Source organism: Melospiza melodia, chromosome 3, assembly GCF_035770615.1.
Source record: "Melospiza melodia melodia isolate bMelMel2 chromosome 3, bMelMel2.pri, whole genome shotgun sequence".
Taxonomy (NCBI): domain Eukaryota; kingdom Metazoa; phylum Chordata; class Aves; order Passeriformes; family Passerellidae; genus Melospiza; species Melospiza melodia.
Window position 1 is genome coordinate 69,002,011 of NC_086196.1, and position 14,280 is coordinate 69,016,290.

Sequence of the window (14,280 nt, forward strand, 5' to 3'; positions counted from 1 at the left end):
TTTTGGTATAAAGGATTCCTTTTAAAAAACAGAGCTGTTTACTTGCAAGCAGTCATTCATTTTAATTTCCCTCTAAAAAGAGCAAATAAAAAAACCCTACAAAAGAAAAGGTTTCAGAAATACAGATGCATGAAGATTTAAAAACAACATGGTAATACCTTCCATATCATCTGAGAGACAGTGATTATTCCCACCTGTAAAACTCTGCCTCTTGCAGACAGCAACCCCTCAAGCAGTCTCCTCCCTCTGCAGTGACTGGGTATCACAAGTGAACTGCAATTTTTTTCTTCCAGCTGCATGCATTAAATAGTGCTGAAGAATTTTAATAACATACATACACCACCCAAATACTGGAACTTGCTATTAAAATGTCAGAAAAAGAATCTCTGGACATTCCTGCCAATTGCTTCACATTGAAAGATACACACTTGGTATTACACTCATTTCTGTATAACCAGCCAAAGTGAAGTGTTTCCCAATGTCCTGTAAGCCTGACATTAGAACCTATGTGCTTCAAAAAACATAATGGAATGTACCAGTCAACAAGTTTAGTGTCCCCTGCTACTGCACTTTGTGGAGCCTGCTGGAACAGGTTTGTAAACAGAAGTTAGAGATCAGGTAGACATTCTTATAGTAAGAGCACAACTCCAGATTTGAACAGCTGCCTCTGCTGAATCAAGTTCGAGTTTACTCCAGATAATGTAAGAAGCAACAAACTGGCATCTGAGACTTTCTAGGAGAAGGCTGCAATAAAAAATCTTCAAAAAAACCTTTAAAAAGAAGTGTCCAGAAGAGCTGCAGCCCCAGCAGAGCAGGCTGTGCACTCAGAAGCGCGAGTACGCCGTTCTCTGCTGCTGCTGCTGCGCTGGGGCCGGGCCCTGCTGCTGCTGCTGCTGCAGACGAACCTGCTGTGAGTAGGGATCCTCCAGAGACTTGACAAAAATCGTTGTTTTAGGCCCAGTTTTCCAGACAATGCCGTTTGAGTCTATCACAGAGGACTCCACGGTGATGTTGTGGGTGCCAAGGATGACAAAGTTGAGCAGGAACTGGGTGCTGAAGTAGTCGTTGTGCGGTTCCACCCTCTGCTCCATTTCATTGGTCATGTTGTCAAGAGGAATCTGAGAACACAGATGGAAGGTTAGAACACCATAAACCTGCCAAAAATAAGTTTTCAGGTCTCCACTTGAAGGGGAGAGGAGAAAAAAAGGGAAAAATCTGTTTGCAATTCTCCTAAACCAATACATGTGCATACTTGGGACAGCTTGACAAGCTAACAAGTCATCTTCCACCTGAGGTTCTACTTTTCCACAAAGTAATGTGAGTCAAACATCACACACTTCCTAGCCCTGTTCTTTTACAAGTCATTGACTTTCTCCTATTCTCCCTCAAAAAACCCCAAAGAACAAAACAAACAAAAAGCTGACCCCACAACCCACCAAAACAGGCCTTTCACTAAATATCACAGGCTAGCAGAACCTAAACCTCAGCCATGCAGCCTTTGATAAAACTGTTGACTTAAGTTTAATATGTGTCTCCTCAGATGCTATTTGTTTTGGACAGCCTGTCCTCATGGTTTCCACAAACAAAATAAAAGAACCATAAATTGACTATAAAAAATTCTAGTGACTCTGTGGCAGAGAGTAATATACTCCTGGTTTGCTTGTTTTGCCCTGTGGTGTTTTATATGATATATAACTAGGCTATTTTCCTCATCTCAGGCAGATTCCTAATGACTTGTTCTGAACATCACAAAGCCTCTTTGTTTGGAAGAAGAGCTGTTACAAAAAGGTATTGACATCTTGCAGACCTAAAAATCCCAGATCCCCTCCAGAAGTTATGCTTGGCTCTGGCCAGAGCCTGGAAGTCAACTGGCAGGAGTGAAAGGATTACAGAAACACCCCCATTCCTCTCATCCTGGGAATTCTGCTACCCAGAGACAAACAAAAGAACAGCAAAACAGCTTTAGGCTCCTCCTGGCTCTGTTCTATCCACACCTTATAGTCCTGTCCAGATTTGCTCTGCAGCACTGAAGAGACATTGAGACAGACAGACTGGATTTTACGGAAAAGGCCTGGTTTGGATCCGTGCTGAACCACTCCCTCCACCTTGAGGGCCAGCTGCTGGTTGTTCTGTACTGCTATAGGCTCTGCTGGATTCCTTGGAGATGGGGACAGAGCAAGCTGGAACACAATAAACAGAGCAAAATGTAATTATAAACCTCCAGAAAAGCAAACAAAATTCAAGGATGAAACAGGACACCTTCTTACAGAAACATTTCCAAGAGAGGTTGGGTAGGAAAATCAGCAAATGGAAACACAGACATTATCAGAGACTCATGACTATATTATTTAATAAACATCATCAGCAATACCAGATATTATCAGTTTCATTTATTTCTTCAAAATATGTGGAAAAAAAATCTTCCATAGGTATATTAAGCTGAACAAAGAAGCAAAATGCAGTAAGAGTAAATATTAAAACCTTAAGGCTTTCACTTTTCCCAGAAAAAAGGAGCACTTGAGTAAAACAAAAAAAAAGAAAACCCATGACCTTAGTCATATTTAGTCATTCTTAGTTAGTGAGCTGATATATAGGGCAATTTTCTTCCAAGATAGTGAACATTGCTTTTTAAAGGGAAAGGAAAAAAACCAAATACAAATCTATAAAAGCTGCCATTGCAGACTAGAATTATTTAGCTTTGCAGACTCAGAATCAACGAAAAATCCAGGTACATTTTACTTTTAAGACTTTGCAATCAAAGAACTGAATCCTACTTGCCTAAGTGACAGTCTAGTGGTTCTGAACAACCATGCACACATGCTATTCAAGTTACTCCTAACACATTAACCCAAATGCCATTTGCATTCACTAAAAATCCTTAAACTTTGTGCCTTCAGTAGGGCTTTTCTCATGAAGTAAAGACTTTCTAAAATTTGAGGCCATATTTGAGCAATACTTACCTTAATACTTGTAGACTGCAGCTTTTGGAAAAAGTACCTTTGAAATGAAAGGGGCACCTTCAACAAGGCAATGACAGCATTGCACAAACAAGCTGTGTGCTGCAAGAAACAAGAGCCAAAACAACTGAGAAAAAATATCATTCATGACACAGGAGAAATACATGTACCTGAGCTACTGAAACAGCAGGAATTTCCATTTTAAGTCCAAAAATATATTAATACAGTCATAGAATTATAGCCACTAAGATTACAATGACTATATTCAGCCTCTCTGTTTATGTTCTGCCCCTTACTGAAGGAGGCAATCTGCTATGGAAAAAAACAAGGAGGTCAAGCAAAAGAAAAATACAGATCTTTCCAGTCCTAGTGTTAGAGTTCACAGAGCAGGATCTGCTTGAAACACTCCTACACACAAACTCTCAAAAAACAACTCCCCTCCAAGCAAAAAGCCTGGCATCTATCACAACTTCATGCAATAATTAAGTTTTAAGGCTCTTGTCTGCTCTTCCTTTTCCTGCTGCTCCATGCCTCTGGCTCAGATGAACACAAGCAGTGCCACTGGAGTCACCAAGCTGCCCTGGTGTGCAGCCAGCCACAGCTAAGTGTACAGGCTTTACCTTTGCTGTGGTTTACATGATTTACTCCTGTGTTCTATTTGGAATTGGTGAGGACTGTTGGATTTAGAAACCAGGCAAACAGATGCCAACCATGCCAAACCACCTTGCTCTCACTAACATGCACTTCAGCTTCAGGATGCTCAAGAGCAGCAAGAGCCAAAGGCACCAGCCCTGTAAGGAGAGTGTTATCAGCTCACTGTTTGCACCAGCACACTCACTCTGTGCTCCCTGATGCTCTGCACTGATAAGAGAAACACAACACTCCCAAAGCACAGGGCTCACCCCCAGCAGCTCAGGGAGCAAAGCCAGGCTGCTCTGGGCAGGGGGACAATTCCTTCACAGCAAGAACATGAACGAGGAGAATGTGCTGCAGGGTTTGCATGTGAGTGTGCTGAGGGGTCTGACAGCTCTTGCAGTGACCTTATCAGCACCTGCTGTGCTCTTAGGATGGGAACTTTAAAAATATTACTTTTCAGCAGACCAGCAAGGCTACAAATGTTTTAGCAAAATGATTTTTGAAGTATTGTTAAACAAGTGTGTCTCTGTAGAGGCCATTTGAGTCAGTAATGTTAATCAACTGAGAATGCTTCCCAGTTTCTTGCCAACCACAGATATATGGAGCTCTGGGGTTTTGGCCCCTTTTCTCTAGACAATATACATTTAAAACTGTTACTTGCCAAGTAAGACACAGGAGCATACTTCCTGTTGAGGGATTCCACTTCCTCTAGCACATGATTAAATACAGACATCATTCTTCTTTCGTATTCACTTTCAACATGAGCTGTTCCATTTGAGCTATATTCCTGGAAACTAAAAAAAAAAAAAATAAAAAAAAAAAAAAGAAAAAAAAAAAAAAGAAAAAAGAAACTTTTCATTATGTCTAACTTACTTTACTCATCATAACCTAGAAGGCACACTACCAAACAGATGTGACAAGACATTACAACATGAAATCCATTAAGAAATGTCTTTCAGAGTGTTTACTCTTACTTTATTTTTTTTCCACTAAAACACTTGCCCTTTACATTTAAATCTTTCTTACCTACCATTTATTCACCACTTCTTGTCCCCACCCTCTCAGCTGAAGCAGTGACAGGTCTAACAGACTCAGCATACTTACTTCCCCTGGCTTTTTTAACCCTGCAGTGTTTGTAACAGCCATGAAAATCTCACAACACAAAGCAAGAAAGCTAGTCAGAATTAAAAATAAATCTCCAGGTTTATAATCTCCTGTTTGAATAGAATTTCATCCCATTGACTAATACACCTTCTAAGCAATGCTTAATTCTTAATGAGTACTACAGTCACTTGGGATGTTCACTTTTATTACCAGCTATAAAATCACTGAGAGATTTAGAGATTTTATCCATTTAATCTCAGCCTGGAAGTTTTAAAACAGTGATTCAATTCATCAGTACTTCAACATTTTTTTCTAGTGGATTTAAGTTCATTGTTAGAAAAAGAGCCAGAGATGATGGCTTTACATTAAAAATTTGAACTATCTTATTGCATGTGTTTTCACAACTTTGAAGGAAGCTAAGGTGCACTTACAAGTGCAAGCAACAGGCACGGGATCTAACACACAACAACACAAACTGAAACAAGTGGCTAAAGGAGAGATTAGAAATTCAAGTCTATATTTAAGATAACTCCAGTATAGTGCTCTCAAGAACAAAATCAGTATGAAATGCAGAACCCAAGAGAGTTCCAGGTACATACGCCAGGTACAGCACAGCAGCAAAAGATCCTCAAGCCTGCTCAGAATACAATTAGGAATATCTACTGAGAAACTTTCTGAACATTCCTTGAATTCCTAGGTTTAAAGCTCCAAGGATTTATTAACAAGCAGAAAAGGAGTATGCAGTTAACTATCAAACCTACCTTGCAGATTCTGGGTCCAGAATCAGAGCTTCTATTGCATGTGAAATCAACAGGCAGCTCTGCTGTTGTCTGATATTAATATTAAGGAATTAAAAGACTTTCAAAGTTGGCACCTAAAGCAAGAAATGCAGTGTATTTGGTGGCACTTTTCCTTGCTTCTGTGAAGTAATCCTACAATCATTACTCATTTAGTGAACAGAGAGCCGGAACTGTGAAAATACCAAGTTATAAGCTGCTCCAATTTTTGTGTCATAACTTGCTTATCAAGTAATTCCAAACAATAATATGGCAATGTTTATTTTCAAACAGGTTTTAAATAATTGGCATCCAATTTTTACGTTATTAACTTTCAAAATTACTTTGTGGCAGTCTTCAAAGAAAAGAGGATTCTTATGCTTTATGCTGTGCACATGAGAAGGAAAGTGGACAAACCCTAGGATTTTTAAAGGATACAGTTCGACATTCCTTAGAGTTGCTGAATCTGCATCAAAAGATGACTGATAGAGATCTCCATATCGTGTAGCCAAGTTTCGGAATTCCTCCATTGAGTGTTTCATCTGCAGAGACAATGTTACTAGGCAAAAACACAAAACAAAGCAAAACAAAACCCCACAAATCCAGAAAACCACTACACAGTAACATACAACACTGAAGGAATAAGGTGGCACATTGGAGAAAAGTTTATGAAGTTCCTGCTTCTTCACTCTGATAATGATTACCAAAGTGACATACTGTAATCCATGCACTAAACAGGTATTTTTCCTGCACCAACAAAATCTCCTTGGGTTAAAAAGAAAGCAAAAGAAAAAACCTCCATCCCCCACTGGTAAATCAAACTGCTCTGTCTTTCAGTGACCACCCACTGGCTGGATTTAGAAGCAAACCTCCTTGGTGCTCCAAGGAGGTACAAGGCAAGTTTTGTACAGTACCAAGGCAGTTGCCAACTCCCAGCAAAAGGAGTTGCAGAATTATCCTCAGGTGTACATCATACTCTTCCTTAGTGTACTCAGAGTGTCTGAGGTGTTTCAAAGCAAGGTGTGAAAAGCCTTGCTGCAAGTTTGAGTGTACCAAGTCACTTGCTACGTGCATATCCCTGGAAGCTGTGTGTGTGACTGGGGGAGAAAACACATGTGCACATTCACCTTCAAAACACAGCCTGCTACAGGCAGGTGTTTTCAGAGCTACAGGTGAAAACCAAAGCCCACTTCACAACTACTTTTCATTTCTTTTCTCAAAAATGTTTGCTGAGAAGCAGGATTCATACCAGAGTCACAAACACAACTGCACAAGAGTGGAATAGGAACACATGCCTGATTGGAGATGCGGCCACACCTCTGGAGATCATTTCCTGATGTCATAGCAATGGTTGTGGCAATAGCTGGGGGTGGACTCGTTTTTAGGCTGTTGCAGGTACAAATAAGTTGAGAAAAAGCTTGCAGAAGGTCAATCCTGAGTTTCACAAATCCACACTGAAAGCTCAGAGGATTAAGTGGTGTACTAGCAGCCTGAAACACAGTAATAGGAATGTTGGCAAACTGGGTCAAAAGCAAAAATGATAAAATTACACTGCAGTGTCACTGAACAGTCTCATCAGAAAAAACTGAACCCTCAAGTTCAATTCTAAAAGCTGGTTTTTAAAAATTACATTTAACAAGTTTGCTCAATTTCAATCACACTAAATATAAATGACATAGAAGTTACATAATTGCTAAGTCATATTCCAAGCATGTCACCCTTGTAACAAATATGACTTAAGCAGTTAAAATAAATACTGTTAGGGCACATATTTCCTTTTTCCAAGGCCAAGCCATTAGGCTTCAAATGACATCAGGCTAGATAGTCTTTATCACAAGAAGAAGTACACTGAACTGGATGGCAAACAAGAAACACAAGGACTGAAAAAGTGATTCTCTGCATCAGCCACAAGAGAAGGAATTGGCTCAAGTTACCCCCAGCACAAGGAAAGGGTGACTTTTTGGAACTGTGAAATGGTGACTTTTTGGAACTGTGAAACATGATGAAGGCACTGAACCTTGCATTTGATGAAGGCAAGAGACACAGCCTAGTGGTAACTAAGAACAGTAAATAACAGAATTCCAGGAGGGTAGATAAGCTGCTATTTTTCAGAAAATACAGTTCTATGAAGCTTTGCTCCCTAAAAGCTTATCTGACTTGTAGAAGCATCTATGACAGCTTAGGACACCCAGGAGGGGGTAAACTGCAGTACTCGAGGTTTGATACTAGTTAAGCCAAAAACCCACTACTTATTTTTCTTAAACTGTTGGATTTTGAGAAGAACAAGCCCTCTCCAAAAACAAAGCACCAGTACTTCCTCTTGGACTCATGCCTGTCTTTGCCACTGCTTCTTATTCCTTACCAGGTCACTTCTCAAAGCAAAAAGTTATAATCTACCCCAAAACCTTACTAAGACCCATTTCTTTGCTGGCAGAAAACCAGCTAAGTGGCTTCACACAAAGCATCACATCATCTGAGAACTGGCCCACTACTCACTAAAGTGAGGAAGTATCAGCCCACTGCAACCACTTTAAACTACTGAACTAGATTTCAACAGAAAAAGTAATATTATTTCATATTTAAACCATTAAGCCTCTCTTATCTATCACTTTGCTTTTCCTTCTCCAAGGGCACAAAAAAAAAAAAAAACAACCCCTTTTGAATGGGAATTGTTCACTTTATTTTGCAAGGATGGTTTCAGAAAAGCCTCTGTGGAAGAGGGCTATACTGCACTGTAATTGCTCTACAGAGACTACATGCTTTTAAAGAGTAAAGTACTCATATCAGAATATACAGACTTTTTAGTAGCACAAATTGGTCTTGAATCTTGTAAATGGAAATACAAGCTTGTCTCATTAATACTGCAATTCACCTTATCTGCCATGGGCAGTGAGTGAGTTACAATTCTTTCTGAAAGTGACAGAAGTATTTCTTTGGCTCAGCCAAGTCCTTCAAACACCACCACTTGACATATTTGGAATTGGTGCTTTTTAACCAATGGCTGTATAAGTGCTTTGTTCAAGTTTTGTATCTTCTTTAGATAGATTACCAGAAGTGGAAAACTAAGCCCAATGTTTCCAACGAGACCTAGGATCTGTGCCAGAAAGAGCAGGACCCATTCAAAACCTTTGCTAAGTGTACAACCAAGCACACAGCGAGACAGATGGGGACTGTGCTCAATGTGCTCCCTGACAAGTCCCTGCTCTCCCACAGGGAGAAGCTCTTATCCATAAAGCAGAGGGACTTTTTCCCTCAAGTGCATTAATTCCAATGAAAGAACACTCTGCAGTGCAAGACAGAGTTTTATGTTTATCAAGGAGGAATTGAGAAATTTTCCGACAAGGCACTGTCTGAACATTTCATCCTTGGTAAACTGGGCTGGCTGAACATCTGCAAGAGATTTAATGACACAGTGTTTCCCAGCTGCAGAGTAAAGCAGCTACACCAGGCTCATCACATGCACCACTGCTCTGTGGTACCAGCAGGGCTGAGCCATGCTCTGCACTCAAACAGCAGCAACAGGAGAGCTCCAGTCAGAGGAAAGAGAGCAAAAGCCTACAGCAGCAAGGTTGTCACATGCATTTTTTGGCACTTTGCTCCCCTTGGAGAGGCTGAGTTCTATAGACAAGCAGTCAGTGGCTCCTTTTCCAGTTGGTACACTCAAGCATGGCTGGGAAATTGTCCAGAGTGATGCAACAAGTCAGCAACAACCAGCAGTAAAACCCAATTTCCTCCCCTCTAACCTACAAATCCTGTACTCACTCCTCTGGACCACAACCACCCATAAGGAGGGCACTGGGCCCAGAAAAGCACTATGTGCAACGGGAACTGAAGTCAGCAGAAGAGATGAAGACAGGAATCCTTCAACAGAAAAAAAGCCCCAAACTCCATGGAAGGGGTAATTAAATTACTGGATCACAGTATGACCTATTTAAGTATGTTATTTTCCTGCCTGTATTAAATATTAACATCTAATTAGATGAGGTCCTTCTCTCAATGTCTTCTTGATGTAAGAGAAATCTTGAAGTGTTGAATTAAAAGCCTGATTCACTCAGCCAACACTTAAAGACAAACACTTCAGGATTGATGGGTCTTTCAGAGGACAAAAGTGGAAAATTATGTCATTGCAGCTTATTCAGGGACATTTTATTAATAAATACTAATATCTGAACTTTATTAAATGCTAATGTCTGAATTTTCATGACCCTAACTGTCCAGAAACTAAAGCAACGATGCAGCTTCACTGAAAAGGCATACAGAAACTGTATGTAAAGATTGCTTCATGGAAACTAAAATTTGAAAGAAAGTATTGTGTGAAGCTGGAACATTTTTGCTTAAGAAGCAACTTTACAGCAGGAACTGAAGGTCCCTAATCATTAATGCTTTTTTTTTGTTTACGTTCACAGACATCACACAGCTTCTTGGTATTTTTACCACTTCAGAGAAGCAGAAAGTATTTGCATAAAAGCAGGTACCAGCTGGATTTGATGAAACTGAATTGTCTTTCCTCTTCTTACTAGATTGCTTTTAGGATTCCATGAGATCACATTGTCAAATAGAAGGCAACATGAACTCAGCAGGAGGGAGGAAGACAATTGAATCCTTCTCTATATTTCAAGAAGACAGCAGCCAATTCAGGCCAATTCTCAGGCTTGACTATTACAATACCTTTTATTCACCCAAAGCAAGGAGTGGAAAACTATAAGTATTGTCACTTGAATTAAACAAGATCTTTCACATTTCATTTGATCTGATCAAGGCAGGAAATGAGGGGTGGAGGGAGAAGAAAAAGCAAAGAGAAATCTAGCTAATCGCACTTGGCTGAGTTACAGATGTGTTCTCCCAAGATGCAGTGTGTGATGCCTGCAGAGGAGAACCAAACAGAGTCTGGCAGATGCCAGAGATACTGAAGAACTTTTCAGAGAGCTACAACAGAACCCAAGGAGCCACCCTGCAGCAGCAGAAGCATCAGCAGAGGTGTGTGCTGACCGTGAGCGAGGCGATCCCTTTGTGGTAGGACTTGAGGGCCTCGGCGATGCAGGAGAGCGCGGAGCTGGAGCTCTCCTCCTGCAGCCCTGCCAGGCACTGCTCGGCCTGGGAGAACTCCTTCAGGCTGTTCAGCCAGAAGTAGAAGTGCTCTGAGGCCACCTGGGTCAGCAGGCTCTGGTACAGCTCTCTGGCCATGTCGTGGTTGCCCTGTAATGACAAGAATGATTCTGAAAGGGGACGTGAAAGAAGGCTGGGGATTTCTACAGAACTTACACAAGGAAGAAAACAGGAACATCTCAAGCCTTCAAACAGAAATACTGAAACTTTTTCCAATTATTTGATTGTGGCAATGCTAATAATAAATAAAAGCATGAGTGCTTACTTTATAAAAATACCAGCCTGTAAAAAAGTACAGTATTTATTTACACAAGATAATTCAATAAGATGAGAAAAAACCATGGAAATTTACCTCAGCATCTCATACTAGTGTTTCTGTGTAATTCTAACCCCAACTGTGAATTACTTAAGGGAAAATGGAAACAGTATATTTTTCTTCCTTTCTTCACACTGAAGAAAGAGAACCCATACATCAGGATGACCTGCACATTCTGAAGAGCAGTCAGACAATACAGATTAGGCACGTGCTCAAGAAAGCGCCAGGACATCACTTACTTCCTTCTCAAATACTTCAAAAGGGTAAGTAAAAAAACATTTTGATGGGATAAATGTCCCAAATGATATATATCTGAATCTGCATTCCAGAGAATTAAGAGGCAAAGTGGTTTTTATTTCTTTTTCCCCCATTCACTTCTTTCTCCCAAGTCCTACAACTTTCTTTATTCCCTTATCCAATTTAAAGAATTCTCTGGCAATTCCTTCAATCACAGAAACCATTTTTCTGCAGGTATTTTCACTTACCATTCTGGAAGCTTGCCTGGCTATCCTGTAGGCTGTCCATCCATTGGAGGCATTCTCAAGCTGCTGTTTGATAACAGTTTTGATTTCTGTGGACAAAGCTTTCTGACTGGAAACAAATATCACTGTGGCAAGAGAAACCTAGTAGAGAGTGGAGGAATGAGAAAGAAAGTTATAATTCAGTAACTAAAGAAAAGAAGAAAAAAAAGCCATTTCTGTTTTATTTTGGGCTCAAAACTACATAGAAGATGACATATATATTTTTTTTAAGTGCAAAACTTCTCAGTCATTTATCTTTTAAATAGTTACAGCAATCCAAGTATTTCTTGAAGATAAAAACAACTTTCATTTAAAGAATCTCAACTCTGCCTTTTAGCTGAAATATTTCAAATGCTCCAAGTAAATTAACAGAAATCTTGTAATTTCTTTTTTAAAATTCAAATTCTTTTCCAAATATATGTGATGAAAGCATTTTTCTCTCTTACAGTATATTAAGTCATTTGCCTCAGAGCACCCTATATAAATGGAGCTAGCTGCCATTTGGCCTTTAAACACTACTTTAGAGACACCCCAATAATTTCAATAGCCAGGTTTGCCTAAGCAGTGCCATCTGCTGGAAAATTTAATGGAATACACTGCATAGCACAGCTCCATCTAGGAGATATTTCTACACTCAACACTGACATAAAGAGTCAGAAGTTGAAAGAAAATCGAAACCAGTGGCTACAGACTGGCACATCAACCTGGACGCATAACAAACGCCTTAGCTGCCTTTTAAAATACAGTCCATCCCCAATTGTTAATACAGACTTTATCCATCAAGGGAGGTCTTACCAAGAGTTCCTGCTTTTTATCTGTGGCAGATTGTCCAATCAATTTATAGAGGTCCATGAGGTCTCCCAGCATGCCATCTGCCAGGACAGGCAGCTGCATGGCAATGGCTGCCAGGCAGTGGCACATGAGGATCCTGGCATTGTCCTGGGCACTGTGCAGCTGTGCCAGCAGGGATTCCACCACGGACTGGCTCAGGTGGGGGCGGCACTTCACCAGCTTCACCATGCAGGTCAGCGTGATCTGCAACTCACACAGCCCACAGGAACATCACCACAATGGCCTCAAAGCAACAAAGCCTGGCACAGCTACTTGGCTGCAAGCAGGACTGCACAAACACTCATCTGGTATTTTCACAACTATGTACTCTACAAAAGATTTTTCCAAGTCTTTGTCCCCGAGCTAGCAGCACTAAAACACATCACAAATTCAAGAAACATTAATAGTCTCTCACACCACCAGCCTGTAAGGTAAATAACTAGAAAAATTACTGATGGTTTCTGAAGTGGGAAAATAATAATAATTTATAAAAATGCATCTCCATCTCCAAAAAGCAAGTTGTCTCCAAGATTCTCTTTGTCCTCCAGAGACACCTCAATCCAATGTTCATGTTTTATTACAGCTGTTCCTCTGAGAGGAATGCTCCCTGCCACCTGCAACAATCCTCTTATCCCAGAGCTGAGGAGTTGTACTATGGCTATGCTCAGTTTCTCTACTGCTCTGAACTCTGATTATGGGCAAGCCAGAAAAATCATCTTTTCCCTCCAGTCTGTTGTGCTTCCACCAGAAAGGATCTGGTGCACACCAGCCTCTCTGTCACACAAGCTGTTATTATAACTTATAGCTGTGAAGGGGAAGACAACAGTAATGTCACCTTTAAGGTTGCCTGAGCTCCTGGGCTGTCATCTTGACTACAGAGAACAAGTAGAGCTTCTAAGCCAAAAACTGCATCTTGCTCCAAAGGCAGAAGATCTACAAAAGGAAAAAGAGTTAGTTTTCTGACCATAGCTGGTGTAATGCTTGCACTGCTGTTGCAGTCATGACAATTAAGAATCTTCCTAACACTTCAGCTTTGCCTTACTCTGATGAGAAACAATTCTGCCATTTCACGTCTTGGGTAACTATTCAGCAGCCCCACTGACACTTGCAAAGCATGCATAAATCCTGGGACTAAGACTTCTAAATGCCCTGTTATTATTTTGCAACAGGCTCTGTGCAAAGGGCTTTCAAAGGTTGACCAACAATTCACTAATCTTACAGCAAAGGTAAAACAAGCATTCATTTAGCACCAGTTCTATTGTGGGCAGTAATTTTCTCTAAATGAGACAAAGATGGAACCTTCCCAACCATTCATAAGGCCATACTAGATGACAGTCCCCATTCTCCCTAACCAGCCTGAGGGATCAGACAGACTTACAGCCAGGTTCACAGACAGGACGAGTTAATCTGTGCTAAGAGCATAAGCCTGGCTGCAAACAGAGCCACTGCACTGCCCCTGCTTTCCCTTACCTTTCTCCTGGCAAGAGGCTGAAATATTGGTCAGAATTCTCACTCCATGGGCTGCAATGCCACGGTTATTATGGTAACAGCATTCCTGTGCTAGTTTTACCAAATCAAATGACCTGGCAGTTGTAGCTGCTGCTCCTAAATAAAAGCAAGGCAAATAGAACATGAAACTGCAGTCCATAAATATACCACAGAACTTTAAGTACATTTCTGCAAAACCATTATATGGATTTAGGGTTTTTTCTTATGTTTAAACAATAGGATGAAAATATTGCTCTCTCTTCAGAAAAACCCAGAGAGTCTCTCATTCTTGAGCACTACACAAGTTAGACACGTAAGAAATCAACCTTTAGCTCCAAATGTTCTGTTTCAGGACTCAGAGAAATACTGCCTTAAGAAATATTATGTCTGATTAAAAAAAGCTGGTGAGCCTATTAATTATTAAGCCATGCCAGAATGACTGAAGAGGATGTACTATTTTTTTTCCGCTTCTGCAGCCCATGTATTTGAGCTCATAGCACTCATTTGGGCAGTCTGGCTTTCAAGAAGAGTGAGATCATAATTTT

At 40.5% G+C, this 14,280-nt stretch overlaps 1 protein-coding gene across 2 annotated transcripts in view; it reads right to left on the minus strand.

Moving 5' to 3' along the window:
• Nucleotides 1-14,280, minus strand: part of INTS7 (integrator complex subunit 7) — a 24,362-nt gene continuing 10,082 nt past the window's right edge. The window contains exons 9-20 of one of the 2 annotated variants that reach the window (XM_063152153.1): nt 13,718-13,852; nt 13,083-13,180; nt 12,212-12,451; nt 11,381-11,518; nt 10,463-10,669; nt 6,769-6,963; nt 5,912-6,015; nt 5,459-5,527; nt 4,255-4,387; nt 2,961-3,059; nt 1,995-2,180; nt 1-1,118 (exon numbers count right to left, since the gene is read on the minus strand). In XM_063152153.1, the coding sequence (XP_063008223.1) occupies nt 825-1,118; nt 1,995-2,180; nt 2,961-3,059; nt 4,255-4,387; nt 5,459-5,527; nt 5,912-6,015; nt 6,769-6,963; nt 10,463-10,669; nt 11,381-11,518; nt 12,212-12,451; nt 13,083-13,180; nt 13,718-13,852 (1,898 nt within the window). In that variant the 3' untranslated portion in view covers nt 1-824. Of the gene's footprint in view, nt 1,119-1,994; nt 2,181-2,960; nt 3,060-4,254; nt 4,388-5,458; nt 5,528-5,911; nt 6,016-6,768; nt 6,964-10,462; nt 10,670-11,380; nt 11,519-12,211; nt 12,452-13,082; nt 13,181-13,717; nt 13,853-14,280 lie in introns of those variants that run through there. The other variant, XR_010027164.1, reaches the window with a different exon arrangement.